The 16,899-nt window shown below is 37.3% G+C and overlaps 1 protein-coding gene across 1 annotated transcript in view; it reads right to left on the reverse strand.

Annotated features, from left to right (window-relative positions):
* Positions 1-441: 441 nt before the first annotated feature.
* The window catches only part of Ptchd1 (patched domain containing 1), a 55,340-nt gene continuing 38,882 nt past the window's right edge, over positions 442-16,899 (reverse strand). The window contains 1 exon segment of the mRNA XM_032889853.1: positions 442-5,919. Within this exon segment, the coding sequence (XP_032745744.1) occupies positions 4,265-5,919 (1,655 nt within the window). The 3' untranslated portion in view covers positions 442-4,264.

The following is a 16,899-nucleotide window of genomic DNA, read 5'->3' on the forward strand; positions in this document are numbered from 1 at the left end:
ATCAGATATCTATATCCCATTTTAAGGTTTGTAGTCCAACCCTAACATCCAGGTTTGCACCTTCTTTACACTCATTCCCACCACATGGTGATCCAGATTACTTTTAATGTGAGCTCATAAAATCAAGAATCAACAGCCTTCTGTGGTGACCCATTGTATTTTACATAGATATAGTCTGAGGACTAGATATAGTTTTTAAGTTTGTATCCTGAGCCCTACTGCTATTGGGGAAAGTCGGCAAATTAAAGATAATAACTTCTTGAATTCTCTCTTTTTTTTGACCCAAATGCTTCCCAAACACCATCTAACTCCCCATAGCCAACCCTTCATCACTCAAACTTAAGTCTCCAAGACAAAATAATGCTGTATCTCATTTTTTTTTCTTGTGTGTTCCCAGTCTTTAGAACAATGTATAGGTAATATTAGGCACTCAAAATTGGCTGAATTTAAAGATATTTACTGATTTTTTTATCCCCAATGTACAGATGAAGAAACAGAGATTCACAGAGGTCAAACACTGGTACAAGCTGCAGGGAAACTTTAATAGGATCCAAAGGAATAAAGCCATTATGAAGAGGGTACCATTTGTGTTCAAGAGGCTTTGCCTCATAGCGTACAACACCCCGAAGATGGCTCTCCATTCGACCTTTTCTCATGAGGGACACAGCCAAGGTCTGTTGCTGGGGTTGGAGGAAGGTAGTGTCATAGTCTTAGAATGCCACAGACAATTGGGCAGTGGTTATTCAAAATAAACAGTTTCTCAAGGGTCTTTTTAGAGCAATAGATGGCATTAGTAGCTGCATCCATGGAGGAGACCTCTAATTATTTCACTTCTAACTGAAAATATAGAGGTGAGAGTGGGAACAGAAGCAGAAGCTACATGAACAAAAATCACGAACTAAATAAAAGCAAATTGAAGACAACCCCTTCCCCAATAAAAATTAAACCCAGCCAATCCATTAAACAAACAAGCAAAATGAACCTGACCCAAAACAAACAAACACACCACACACACACACACACACACACACACACACACACACACACACACACACACACACCTCATAGTTATTAGCAGGAACAATGGACAGATATTTTCATGAAGGTTTGTTTTCCATTTTCTCTGGAACGAAATGTACTTTTAGCCTGTGTATCCCTCATGGTACTTGTTGGAACATTACTGCATGTCAGAATAACAACATTCAATTTCAATTATCATTTTCTTTCTTGTAAACACCAATTCCCTTGTGAATTTACATCGTCTGCTGAATTCCACCAAAGGACAGAATATCATTCCTCTTATGAGAGAATATTGTTCCTCTTACCTTGGCTTTTCTTACTTTCCTCCGGAAGGCCCAAGCATCACAGTATTTTAATTGACCAGGAAAAATCATTTTGATGATGGAACATTTTCTTTGGTAAATGGACACCAAACACTAACTTGAAACCAACCAAATAAGTTTCTTTGGTAAAGTGGACATTAATGTCTTGGTTGGAATTAATTAAAAGAAAATAATTAATTTTGCTGAGATCATTCATTCCCTTTCAGCAATTTAAAAAGCAAAATTTTATGAAGACTTAAAATTTTTTGAGATATTTCTACAGTGTCATCTCCATGGTGAAGTTAGACTGATGCTGTCAGATCACAATCAATAATCAATAATAAATATGAACAAATACATAATAATTGCTCAACAATAAATAACTTTTGGCATGCAGTCTTCCAATAGAAAAATTCATTTCACAGTCAGAATTTCATAAACCTTAATTTCAAGTGCTGAAAAGAGAAGGTGACAAGTTTGGAGAAGGTGACAAGTTTGAAAATACCCTCCATTTAAAAATACAACATCTTAAGATACACAGAGACAATCAAGTTGGAAAACTACTATTTGTCATAAAACAAAGTTCCACAGTAAGTCATTCCGGTTGATCAAATTGATGATTAAATTCTCAACAAAATCCATTTAATTGGTGCATGTGTTGCATCAGTTTTGTGAATTCACTAAGCCGAGGTGTTTCACGTGGCTGACACTAAATCAATAGCAGATTTAGAACAGACTATTAGAAAAATGGTTTAGCAGCATATAATTTAAGAATAAAACCAATCCCTTCTTCACCTGTCTTTTATAAATAATAGCCTGGTTGCAGGCCCAAAAGAGAGAGAGAGAACTGATTGAACATCTAGTATGCAAACTTGCCCTTTTGTGAAGAATATACTTGTCTTTAGATTCAAAACTCCTCCTCTTCTTGTTCAGTGAACAACACAGGATGACTGCTTAGTGTGTCTGCAGGGGAAACTGAGCAAGTAGCATATTTGTTAGAACTTTTTGGACAAAAGCACATGAGAGCAAAAGCACAGATTATCACTTGCTGTGATTACATCACAATCATTTGGGCATTTTTGCTGTTTAAAAGGATAGTAGCCAGCCTAAATCCAAAGTGTTTTCATTCCAGACATTAAAAACATATTTGTTCCATGGCCAATGAAGCCTTATGTTCCCAGCTTATGTATGAATTTTAAGTGGTAGTAGCTACCCACAGGAAAATATGCGATCGTCCTGCTGTGTCTTTGCCATGTTGAAATGATGGAACGCCTCTAGAAGTGTAAACCGTGTCAGTTATTTCATTCTTCAAGGTTTGTTTTTCCCTTTGTAGCGAATGAGGAAGTAGTACAATATGTCTGCTAAAGTCCTGAAAGGTAATATACCTTTTGGAAATGCTTACCACTATAGGTGACTAAAGAAGCTACATCTTTAAAATGGAAAGACATTATAGTTGTTTGTCTCAAATGTAACTCAGGGTTTGGCTTCACTTTTATGGATTTAAAGAAATATAGGGGTCTGAGGGCAGCATACATATCCCCTCCAGATCAAACTGTCCTTGTTTAGATTGATGAATCATTGCCCTTGTAGGTACAACTGTTCAACTGCATAAATATCTGTGCATGTTAATGTACAGAGGGCCTTATAATGAAGTAGAGATATAGCAAAAAGGCATTTTAGGGGAGGGGAGGTACAGCCAGTTTAGCAGGGAAGTTTGGCTGCTGTTATGGATTGGTTTGTACTGGTAATTACTCTTGTCCAGGAAATGCCATCAATTTTCCTTTGAGCCCTTTATCTCCAAGCACTTTTATAAAGTTGTTCATTGCCAAATCTTAGTCTTATCAAAGGTCTTCCTTTTCTCCACTAAGTCAAGAAGAACTCATCACGTAGCCAAACATTCTGGCACTTGTTGGCCAATAACCATTTTTGTTTTTATTTTCTTTTCATCATATATGTGGGCAGATGTTGTTTGTGGACATATGTTGTTTCTGGGCATCCATGCAAAAGTGCATATAGGGCCAAACCACAAACATCTATACCAGCTGGCTTTTCTTTTTTCGTTAATGCAAAAATATTCTTTAGGTTCAAATAGACACCTGCTTTTCTTCCAACATGCCAGATATTTAGGCTTGACTCTGTGGCTTTGCACCCTCAGAGGTTTCTGCCAAAAAAGCTGTAACTAATAAAAGTAGACCCTTTTCATGACAGGTGACAAGATATTCTGAAATAGAATTGCCCCAATTCTGTAATGCTGGAGCTGTCATGGATTTCTGGGTGCATTAACTAAACCATACAGGTGTTAAAAGGTGCATCATTGGAGGAATATGACAAGTTCATTCAAGAAAAAAATAAACTTGGCTCACCTAAGAGAATTTGGGTGACAATTTCAATTTGTGGATGGTATTCAGTCTACCATATCTACTTCAAAGGTTCTGGCTTCCTCTTGCTTATAAGAATTTCCACAGAATCTCCTTGAGTGCTGAGGTGCTAAATCAAACAATGAAGACCTCAGATGACAGAACCTAATTAGTGATACTTCTCTGTGGAAGTTTAGGAAACCTTGTTTGAACAATGCTTAAACCTATTTTTGTAATCACAGCTGACCTTGCAATCAGTTGTGTTTCATTACAATACCAGTAACTTGTGCAGTGTAGGCAAAATAGGATCCTGCTTATTAATAAGCATTCCTTTGTTTGATCTTACTTAAAATACTACAAGTCATGTGTGCATTTGTGTGTATGTGTGTAAGTAAATTATCACAGAAACCCTTTGCTTTAATAATTTTAAAGATGCCACACCTATTATCCTCACCTTTTACTTTTTCTTGTGTCTGTTTCTTATGTTTTTTTTTAAACAGAGCAACTTTGACTTTATTTGTTTCAGCAACATAAGCTTTTAGTTCTTGGTAAGACCTAGGGTGAAAATATATGAAGCAGATACTATCACACTGTGGTAATTTGGTCAACCACTCGAGTACTGTCAATATCCAACATTTCTACACACTCAATTTCCTCCCGGTTTTCAGGATTTTTCTTCTCTTTCCTTTTTTTCTTAGAGGGTGGCAGGAAAGTCAGTATCACAGGTAAAATGGCAAAGCAGTGAAAGAAGGTGACAAATGCTATTAAAAACAAGCACCTGAACAGTGTACAGGTCAGATTTGAAGGCACAGCTGCGAGAGGAAATAGACCAACAATATAACAGAGGTAACTCTGTAAAATAGCTACCCCATGCACTTCCAGGGCATTTTTTACCCATTTAGTTCTTGTAAAATCCTTGCCTAGGACAAATGTGGATAACAGTGGAGCACAGTTATCAATTGTGTAGTTAATTCCATAAATTAAGCATAGCACAGAAATACAATCCAGTTCGACCTTCCATAATGTCATGAAGCCTATCACTCCGAACTCCACAGACACAACCGTTAGAGTGATCCAGACATTAATCAGCGAATCTGCTACCAGGAATGCCGAGAAGAAGAGCAGGAACAAAGCACTGATGCAGGAGTTGTGCAGGGGGGCTCCCAGAGAGGAGGCATATCGATCCATGTACACAAAAGACGGATTAAAGACAATGAACTTCACCTTGGAGGTGACTGAAAGCCTCCTCAGGGTCTCCAAGAGATCATAAAGTTCTTCTCTGTTTGTTTCCATAGTCTTGGCCACCAAAAACATTCTAGAGGCCACTACGTCAACCTCATCATTGTACTTTTTAGAGAAGATGATGTCCTCTTGAAAATGTGAAAATTGAGGAGCTTTCAGGAAGGAATTTCTCAACATGTCTGTGAAATTTTTCTTAGGCAAGTCAGTGGACACATTGAGTTTCCGAAGATAATTTAAATAGCTTTCGAACCAGGATATCCGCACAAAACCCTTAGTGTACTCTAGAACATCTTCTTGGACACTAGAGTTCCAATATTCTATGGACTCATATATGTAAAACCCAATAACAGGACTGTAGTTGTTAAAGTACTTTTGGTGGGCAGTAGTGTACTCAATGGTTTGTGTTGCAGTTGCTACGATGTTACTAAGGTCTGACCCTTCACTGACCTGCAGATAGCCCATTAAGGCAAAGGAAATATAAATAAGGTAAAAGAGGACTACAAAAGGCTTGACATAGGTGTTGGTTATCCAGTCACAGTAATAACGTTTGAGGAAACATACCAATAAATGACTCTCATAAGTGTTTGCTTCCTCACCTTCAGCTGTGTCCTCACTGAATCTAGCTGTCAGAAGAAACCTATACCATGCTGGCTTCTCCTGTAATACCTCAGGCTTTGGAACTTTTCTACAGAATATACTATGCTGGTAATTGTTTTCTATGTAGCCAGTGAACACAAGGCTGGAACCGTAAAATGAGAGTACATAGAGGTAGTTGAAGAGGATTGCAATACAGGAATTGCAGCAGAAAATCCTGGCTGCCTCAATGTTCGTGAAAGGGCTGGCCCCTATGCCAAAGGTGACCAAGTACATGGCAGTGGTGAGAGAGAAGGAGAGCATGGAGTCTGCATAGACTTCTGCAGTTCGCTCTTTAACATGTTGGTCCTCTCTAGTTTTTCTCCACGAGGATAACATTTCAAAAGTCCCGTATAATCCATGACCTGAAAAGGCAGAAAAAAAAGATGAGAGCAAAAGTTTTAAGGAACTAATCTTTATAAAGAGGGGTATTGATTTGATCATGGAGACTTAATGGATCTTGGTAAATATAACCAGCTTTAGTGGTAGCAAGTTTAGAAATGCCAGGGATTTTTCCTGTTGGAAAGTAGACCTGTGTTTTGGAGAATCATAAATGCCCATCGATAGTATCTTCTAGGATAGATAGAGGAGCATAAGTCTTCACAGTCCCTACTAGCCTGAGAAAGCTAAGTGAACTTTTGTGAGCAGAAATCTGCGTAGATCTGGACCTATACTCTTTAGGAGTTATAAACATCAATAGCTTAGGAATGTTAATACACTTTGGCTCCAGAGAATATTGCAGATACTGATCATTTTGTTTTATATTTCACAGGTATGATGGAAGGGGTCAGCATAGAGGAGAGCAGAGTATTCTCATTCAATGTGGACACTTTCTGTTAAAATTGGTCAGGTAGACCTATAACATTTATTGAAGATGCTTTCTTTTTTCCATTGTATGATTTTGGCTTCATTGTCAAAAATCAAGTGTCAGCATCCTTCCCCTGGGCTGTCTTATCTCGTTTCAGTGGGAGGACGCTCTTTGTTCTGCAGTGACTTGATGTGTGCCAGGGTATGTTGGTACCCATGGGGAGCTTATGGAGAAGGGGAGAGGGTGAGGAGAAGGATATGTGAGGTGGGACTGGGAGGAGAGGAGGAAGGGGGTTGCTAATAGGGTATAAAGTAAATAAATAAATCCTATATACAACAACGACAACAAAATTGGTCATGTAGTGTGGGTTTCAGTGGTAAAGAGACACTTTAGTTTGAGTATTAATAGAAAATTAAATCAAAGCCTCTCTTTTCTTCACTAAGCATAAGGGCCTGAAGCAATAAATCTGAGAAACAGGAAATCAAAATAACTAGGAACAACTTTGAGTGTAGAATAAAACAAGGAGTAAAATATAGAACAAACAAAGAAGATTGATGTGAACCTGCATTGCTATTATTGAAAATGACAATCAGATATTCAAGGTTTATGACTTGTACTTGTCTTGAGGAATTTATTTCACCAGTCCTAGTTGTTCAAAGATAACATGTCAAGTATACAGTGACTCTGCCAACTCCTTGATTCTATTTGTCAGTGGCCTTTCTGAGAGAAGACCAAGTTAGGAACATTTTTTTAACTGCTTAGGGCTCTTGGCTCTCTGTTTAGGATTCCAGCAAAATTGGGGTGACACAGATACGGTGGCTACCCAAGCTGTAACTGCAATCCACTTCTTGGAAATTTGAGCATGCCTTCTGTACCACTCATGGTTGGAATAAGGCACTTCCTTGCAGCACATTCCTGAATGTCCAAGCTATTCTGTCATTGAAAACCCCATCAAAATGACCCATCATTGTTTCTGATAACCCCTGTCGTGGCACTGTGATTAGAAAATCTGTCTGAAATGCTCCACTATGTTCATTGCAGCCTCATTTATAATAGCCAGAGGCTGGAAAGAACCCAGATGCCCTTCAACAGAGGAATGGATAAAGAAAATGTGGTACATCTACACAATGGAATATTACTCAGCTATCAAAAACAATGACTTTATGAAATTCGTAGGCAAATGGATGGAACTGGAAAATATCATCCTGAGTGTGGTACCCAATCACAGAAGAACACACATGGTATGCACTCATTGATAAGTGGCTATTAGCCCAAATGCTTGAATTACCCTAGATGCACAGAACACATGAAACTCAAGAAGGATGACCACAATGCGAATGGTTCACTCCTTCTTTAAAAGGGGAACAAGAATACTCTTGGGAGGGAATAGAAGGCAAAGTTTAGAACAGAAGCTGAAGGAACACCCATTCAGAGCCTGGCCCACATGTGGCCCATACATATACAGTCACCAAACTAGATAAGATGAATGAAGCAAAGAAGTGCAGGTTGACAGGAACCGGATGTAGATCTCTCCTGAGAGACACAGCCAGAATATGGCAAATACATGTGCGAATGCCAGCAGCAAACCGCTGAACTGAGAACGGGACCCCAGTTGAAGGAATCTTAGAAAGGACTGAAAGAGCTTGAAGGGGCTTGAGACCCCATATGAACAACAATGCCAAACCAACCAGAGCTTCCAGGGACTAAGCCACTACCCAAAGACTATACATGGACTGACCCTGGACTCCAACTCATAGGTAGCAATGAATAGCCTAGTAAGAGCACCAGTGGAAGGGGAAGCCCTGGGTCCTGCTAAGACTGAACCCCCAGTGAATGTGATTGTTGGGGGGAGGGTGGTAATGGGGGGAGGATGGGGAGGGGAACACACATAAAGAAGGGGAGGGGGAGGGGTTAGGGGGATGTTGGCCCAGAAACTGGGGAAGGGAATAACAACTGAAATGTAAATAAGAAATACTCAAGTTAATAAAAATGAAAAAAAAAAAAGAAGATCTGTCTGCTTCTACACCTTTGCAAATTCAGTTCTATTATTAAAGATAATTCTGTACTCCGGTATGATAGTCTTGTTTTGAAAAAAAGTAATTTAATATATTCAGCCACATATAATGTGAGTGGAGTGAGTGACAATTATCTTCTATGCAAAATAACTGAGCATATGTCTGACCTTACACCCTGGCTGGTATTTGTATCCTTATTTGTAAAGTACTGAGCTCAAACCTGAGTATCCATTTACAAAGTAATAATAACACAGTCCTGTTTCCTCAGAGGGATTCATCATTCATCTTAATTTATTAAACATCATTTTACAGCTACTTTTAGAGGTCAGGCCAAGACTGTAGATTTGATTACTAGTACCATGGCCTCTATTAAATTGGAGCACCTAAATTCCCCAGCTATGAAGTAAAAAGTGTATTTGTTGACTGGTATTCTGCAATTATGTTTTAGGTACTTAAGAATGCCCAGTTTCAAAAGGAAAAACTAGTTATTAAATTTGTTTCCAGTTTTCTCTGAATGGATAGAATAACCTTTGATTAAAAGAAAAACCAATCTTTGTCAATGAGTAAGAAAACTAATACCTCTAAAACAGCAGTGCCCTTGGGAAATAATACTGACCATTTAATCTGGGAACATGAGTAACAATAAAACTTTGGAAGGTAAATACACTTGAAGAAGTCACTAAAAAGTCCAAATAGCTTTCAGAGTATTTACTTGTTAGAAAAAAAAATACTTCAAACCGAGGCACTGATACTGAGTATTTAAATATGGTAAGAAAATAAAGATCATATAGCAGAATTAGTTAATCCTATGGTAGAATTTTAGATAAAATTAAATATAAATTAAAAAGAAAATTAATGTGATAATTTATAGTGGTATTATCTGACACTGATACTTTCTGGACAATATAATAGGACTCCATTTCTTAATGTACTGTTGATAATCTTAGGAGCTGAATGAGAAAAACATTTGATTTAACAGAACAAAAGAGTAATAAGGTTCCAGGATAAAAATAATTACAGTCAAGGAAAGATAAAATAAACATTGTTAGCTTGTCTCTATTTCTGTTGCTATCATTTAAATGCCAATTGTATATAGCTTGATCATTTTCATTGAGTCCTGAGTCTTTTTGCATGTTTTTGGTTCAAAGGGTACTTCCAAAGAAACTTTGAATTTTATTTTCGGGGGCTCTTGGAAACAACCCCTCATCTTTCCTCCCCTGCCCTCCTCTTTCCTCCCTTCTACACCTCAGTCAGTCAAGGGGGAAATGAATGCCAAGACAGTTTCAGATGCCTCTTAGGGATTTGTTAGCAGCCTGGAGTGCCTGCCTGGCACTAGTTTCAGGTTACAGTTGCATGTTTATGCTTAAGAGGTTGGCCTCCTATTATCTTAAAGGAAAGATAAATTGTGGAAACCCTGTTTCCTGGCTTGGACTCAAGAGTAAAAACACTCTAAGAACCCATAAATGTCCCTGCCCCCATCAAATTCCTTCTCTGTCCAGAATTACTGTCAAATTTCCTTTAGTTTTGGCCTATAAAGGTATAGTTTTAATTGAAAACTGCTTTGGGAGAATGGTGTACCAAAGCAGCTTTCCTTATTGGGGGGAAACTGGGACAGAAAATGGGGCTGCCTGAAGAGTAATTAGGAACATTTCAGCACACAGTAACATCTTTTCTTTCCCTCGCCAGCCAGCCCTGACTTATCTTCTCCTGCTACTCTAGAAACTGGGCAAGTTAGAGTCACACAGGGGACTCCTAGAACCACCTCATGCACATGGGTGTGTGTCACTTCTTTAGCTCTCAATTTACAATTGGAATACAGCAGGCAGGATTTGGAGGCCAAATCTTACAGGGTGTAATCTAATGTACTGCCTGTAGACTGAAGACATTTTTCTGAGGTTTGAATATTATTTTCTTCATTAAAAAAGAGGTACTTTAAATGTATTGTTGTTTGCTTTGTGTTTAATTTAAATCATTATTTGGAGCTGGCAAGATAGCTAGTTGGAAAAGGTGTCTGATAACCCAATTTCAAAACTCATGTGGTAGAGAGAACTGACTGGCACAAGTCATTTTCAGACTTCAACACGCTTGCTATAGCTGCCTAGGTAGACTATAAACAACACTGAAGGCTTTGGCTATATCTCAGAAAAGAGCTTTGGTAGAAGTGAGATTTAATTTGTGAGTATGCCTCAAAGTCACCTGGGAGGGTGTGTGTGTGTGTGTGTGTGTGTGTGTGTGTGTGTGTGTGTGTGTGACAAATACATGTGGTTTTAAAGGTCTCTGAAGTAGGAGCTTTATAGCGAAGACTCTGGTAGAAAAATTCACTTGGATAACCACTAGAATGCTATCTAAACATGAGGTTCATAGTGCATCATGACTTGGGTGACCAGGGGTTTATAGAGGTAATGGGAGTCATGGCTTATAACTAAAGTGACAGGTCATAATCTCAGACTTTTACTGTATCTTTTACTGAAAGAATGTCAAGGATCCATTTCATATAGTCCTAGCAGAAATCAAAAGACTCACCAAGGGGAACTATTAAATGGTCCAACTTATTCTATCAAATTTTTGAAAAACAAAGGTTTTGAAGCATTTTCTTTTCAAAGCATATTCAAGGTACATTTCTGTTACATTGCATGTCTACTGTTACACACACAAACACACACACACACTCTTCCAAACTGTAATTATTCATAAGCAATTACTTTGAGGTGGCATAGGATTTTAGTTAAGCCCTGGGCTAAGGAAAGTAACACTCTTGAGCACTCACACATACAATTTGTGCCAGGTGTGTGAATCTGAAAGGGAATCTGCTTTTATTAATTGTATTAGCAACGGACTATGGGACTATCTGTTCTCTAGTAAAGTAAAATACTAAAGGATTTAAACTAATAATTTTCCATCTTTTCCAAACATTATTTTTGGGATATGTATATGTAGTGAACTTCTACTGTTTAGAACTAATGAAGAGAAAAAGCAGTGGAGATGATAAATAACACTAATGGTAGAAGAAACTCAGCTGCCTAATCCTACAGTCACTTAGGATGACTTTCAGGCATACTCAACAGATTAAATCTCACTTTCACCCAAGCTCTTTTCTGGGGTATAGCCAAAGCTTTCAGGTTGTTTATAATCTACCAAGGCAGGAATTCACTAGCAAATAGCTGAGAGTTAACTCTAACCAGTAGATATGCTTCTAGAAATCTGCTCATAAAGTGACTCATGTTTTAAATTTATTTAATGGTTTTTTTATGAGAACTTCTAGGAGATTTGTTTTTGTTTGCTTGTCCCTGTCAATGGCTAATTTTAAGAATTAACCTAGTCTGTACTTCTGGAATTTTGTGCTTAGGTTTTCCTTGGTTGCAGATTTCCTTATCTTCCCCAAAGTTCACAGACACAGCATGGAAACTGACTTCTGCCTTTAGCTGCTCCCCAGGTTTTCTTCAGGTTTTAATGCCTTCCCTCTTAGCAGGATTTCTTCAGCTTGGGTTTTGTGAGAAATTGTTGAGGAAAGTTATAGTAAGATGGCTTATTGGTGGATCATCTTTGTTTTACTATGAAAATGTGTAATATGAAGAGAAATTTAAGTCACCTATAGCACACCTATAACAAGTTTTATATGTGGAAACAAATAAGTATATTCATTTAAGAAACTCTATAGATTAGATTACAAACTCTACTTATAAAATAATTTACTCTGATATGAGTTTCATGATGTAGCCTCTGTTTATAAAATGCTTTTCCTCAATAACATCTGCATAAATTCATGATGTTTGTTGTACAAGGAAAGAGATGACAAGAAGAGATATTTCTGGATTGAGTAACATCTATTATTAGGAAGAAGTTCATTAATGGGGTTACATTTAAACTTTGTCAGTTATAAACATTTACTTTGAAATATGAATTGTTTGGCTTATCCCAGACTCTTGTGTCTTACAGTTAAGAATAAAAATATATTCTACTTGAGTAAAGACAGATGCTTATATCTGGGAAGGATATACACATCTTAGTCTTTCTACTATAGACTTTACATATACTAAATACACATACACATTCTACTATAGACTTTACATACGCTAAATACACACACATATTCTAATAACATAGGGTTTGAAACTGAGAAATGGTTTTTCTTTGCTAGACAATTGCATTTAAAAATCCAATGATTTACTTTGCTAATAAAGTTTTATTGAAAGATATCTAAGTTTTACATGTAAGTATATTAGAATGTTTAAGGGGTTGGGGATTTAGCTCAGTGGTAGAGCGCTTGCCTAGCAAGCACAAGGCCCTGAGTTCGGTCCCCAGCTCCGAAAAAAAAGAAAAAAAAAAAGAATGTTTAGATAGTATATATAAATTCATTTCATAAAACTAGTATATATACATAGGGTTCAAAATATATCGTATGGCCATTGTGTAATATCTTTTCACATGAATATATATATATATTAACAGGATATCATATTCAGGCATATTCTATATAATTATATGTAAAATATTTTAATATAAAGAGCTAGATCTTCATTTCACATTCAAAAATATGCACTTTTAAATAATATGAATTAATGTTAGTTCTAATATATATAAAATGAAATAATTTTATACTATATATGATATCTGTTATAGCTAATGCTGTCTATAATATATTATGCACACAAATTAAACATTCATACATATGTAGGTAAACAGGAGGCTGATGAGGAATTTATTTACCAATGATACAGAGAAATGTTAGTGCTACTGCATTGGTCACAGAAAAGATCCTAAAAAGCTAGCTACAGTTTGATGTTCATTAATAATGTCATAAACGGTAAGTAAACCACAAGATTTCTTTCACAAGGACTGTGAAACTACAAGGTCTGATTAGATGAGTCATATAAGAGTTGCGTGCTCCACTGGTTAGATTGTTCAGAAGAGGGCACCATGGACTTGACATTTGATCTCTTCAAAATTGAAGAGTATTTTTCATCTCATTTTATCCCCAGTGCTGTGGAATATCAACAAAGGCAAAGTGATTCTTGTAAGTTAAAACGCCACACAGAACCTGATATCCAAACTATCTTTCACAATGACTTCAAGTGTCCCTTTTATGTGTATGAAATATATATGGGAATCAAGCTTCCCACATACACAAGGAATAAAACATTCCTTCTGCTCTTTCTATGTTTTACAATGTTCTATTGCTTTTTTGACTTATGTGTGATAAGCAGAGCTATATAAATAAATAAAACAGCTGTAAGGAGACTTTCCACATAAAAAACAGATGCTAATTTCTTAAATCATACTCAACTAGACAAAAATGATATGAGCCCTCATTCTTTAGATGACATGCTATAATAAATAAAAAAGATGCTTATAAACATCAATACGTCACTACCCGACATTAATATAGGCAAGTAAATTCTTCTTTAAATTCTGGCAACTAAAAATGACAATAAACATTTATAATACTGTAGACCTTTGAGGATTTCAGCTCTAGATAAACTACTCTGACTCATCTGGATAGAGGTTTTGGCAGAATTGAAAGTGTCTAATATGCAAGCACTGATGAAAAACATTCTAAATCATGAGGTATTTATGCTTACATCATTGCCAAGCTGATTCATCTGTGTACGATATATTCTTTTTGCCAGAGATATCATGTATCATCTTAGCTAGAAACACAAAATCAAATTCCATTATGATGACTTCTCAGGGTTTATTCAAATACTTTCCTCCTGTGGAATTCCATCAAGTTAATAGTGCTTACCACATGCAGTCTTAAAATTTTTTCATTGTAATCAATTCTCATTTTGGCATCTTGCTGTATCTGGACTTAAGTGACTAGGGTCACACTAAGAATGTTGAATTTGAGGTTTAAAGTACTTGTCACATTATGAATATGATTATTATTGATAACCAAAGAGATTTATTATATATATATATATATATCTCAATTTGATATAGTTTTACATGGCAAACTAAATCATGAAGCACATTTTCCACTGTGTTCATAGTGGCCTTATTTATGATAGCCAGAAGCTGGAAACAACCCAGATGTCCCACAACAGAAAATGGATACAAAAAATGTGATTCATTTACACAATGGAATACTACTCAACTACTAAGAACAAGGACATCTTGAGTTTTGCAGGCCAATGGATGGAACTAGAAAATATCATCCTGAGGGAGGTAACTCAGACCCTTAAAGACATACATGGTATGTTCTCACTAATAAGTGGATATAGCCAAAAAAAAGGGGGGGGACAGAATACCCAAGATACAGTCCACAGAACTCAAAAAGGTCAACAAACTGAGCACACCTCAGTCACAATAGGGAAGGAGAAGAAAGCAACCACAAGGGGGTAGGGAGGGATAGGGAAGGGAAAGGGGATGGATGTGTGGGGAGAGGAGCATGATCTGGTATTGGCTAGGGGAAAAGGACTGAAGCCCCGAGGGTCAGCAGAAAGAATGGAAACAGGTGACCTCAGGAGGAAGGAGGTTGAGAGGACCCTCTAGAATGTTCCAGAGACCTGGGAAGTGAAATAGTCTCAGGACTCAAAGGAGTGGGGTGGTAGATGAAATACCCAATAGTGGGGAGAGGGAGCTTGTAGAGCCCACCTCCAACAGAAAGACAGGGCATCAAGTGAGGGATGGGGTTGCTATCCTTCAATCAAAGCTCTGACCCAGAATTGTTCTGGACTGAAAGAACTGTAGGGATGGAAATGGAGAAGAGCATGAGAATGTCCAGTGTCAGGCCCAAAGTGGGATCCAGTTCAAGGGGAGACCCCAAGACCTGACACCATTACTGAGGCTCTGGGGCATTCACAAAAAGGGACCCACCATGATTGCTCTCTAAAAACCCAACAAGCAGCCGAGTCAGATGCAGATATCTGCACATAATCAATGAACAGAAGCTGCTGACCTCTCTGGTTGAATTAGGGAAAAGCTGGAGGAAGCTGAGGAGGAGGGCAACCCTGTAGAAGGACCAGCAGTCTCAATTAACCTGGAACCCTGAGATTTCTCAGACACTGGATCACCAACCAGGCAGCATACACCAGCTGAGATGAGACCCCCAACACATAAACAGCAGAGAACTTCCAGGTCTGGGTTCAATCAGAGAAGATGCACCTAACCCTCAAGAGACTGGAGGCCCCAGGAAGTTTAGAGGTCTGGTGGGGTGGGTATGGTGAAGACATCCTTGTGGAGACCCGGGTTGGGGTGGGGGTGGGGGCGGGGAGGCAGTCTAGGATGTAGAACTGTCAGGGGAGGGGGTGTTATGGACCAGGAAGGGAATAAAATTTGGAGTGTAAAAATAAATAAAAATATATAAAAAAATAAAATAAAATAACCTGATTAGGTTAAGCTTAAATGAGCATTTAATATTATGGACAACAAGTTATCAGACACCTAATGGATATGTAGCATAAACCCTCAGCACTGCATTTCCTATTGGTCTTTTGAAATATTTACTCGTAACAGAACTAAACGTTGATTTTGAATACATTCATGAATCTACTCTTGCTTATATTTCTTTTTACAGTCCTACTCTAAGTATTTTCTGAGAAATCCAGAAGGACAAGCATCCTAAATCCAAGCATTGTTAGTTTTATGAGCATGTTAAACACCAATTACATCATGCAAAGTCTTTATTGCAAATGAACCTTAGCCACTAAAATATTTAGCTTCTGGTCATGTTGTGATTAAGTAATGTGAGAACCGTAGAGGCTGATGATGTATATAGAAAGATCGCATGCTGACTGTAAGCAGGAAAAGCCTCCACCAAACCAATGCGTGATAATATGCCTTTACAAATCCCAAAGAAGTCTGAGAGTACCTGCCTGGTGTGCTTATTCTCTTGGACTGCAAGTACCTGCTTGTTTACTTGTGTGGTTATTGTTTTGTTTTCTGAATTAAATACTGAGGTAAATTTCAGTGACGTTTAGTCTCTGGTGAGTTCTGGAGCTACATAATAATTTCTGGACTCACTTTTTAAACACAGTCCTCTTGAATGGCACTGTCCTACCGTAACATCAGTCACATCCATCCTGTTCCAATACTGTCTGACATATTACTTTTTGGTGTTTTTAAATATATATATATATTTATATTTATATATATTTATATATATATTCATTATATATATATTCATTATATATATATATTCATTATATTTACTTAGAATGCACATTTAAACTACATTTAAACTACCTTTAAAATACAAGGTAGGTTTGATGAAACAATTAAAGATTTTAATTAATTTTATTTGGTACAATCAGTTTCAAGACGTTTTGAATATTTTCAGTTCATTGTACTTAGTAAAATCAGGTTTGCATATTGTTCCCTGAAGATTAATTCTAAGCAGCTTTAAATCTCTAATTTTATGTTCCTTATTTATCATTAATTTTAAGAAGCTTTGAGTATTGTGTGTGATCTCTTTGTGATCATTGGTATTAAGCTGCAGTACCGGAAAGCCATACTTTTCAGTTGTTTTTTCCAAGCTCTCACATCTCTTTTATCCTCACCTTAAGAATCTTTCTATCTCAATT

Source organism: Rattus rattus, chromosome X, assembly GCF_011064425.1.
Source record: "Rattus rattus isolate New Zealand chromosome X, Rrattus_CSIRO_v1, whole genome shotgun sequence".
Taxonomy (NCBI): Eukaryota; Metazoa; Chordata; class Mammalia; order Rodentia; family Muridae; genus Rattus; species Rattus rattus.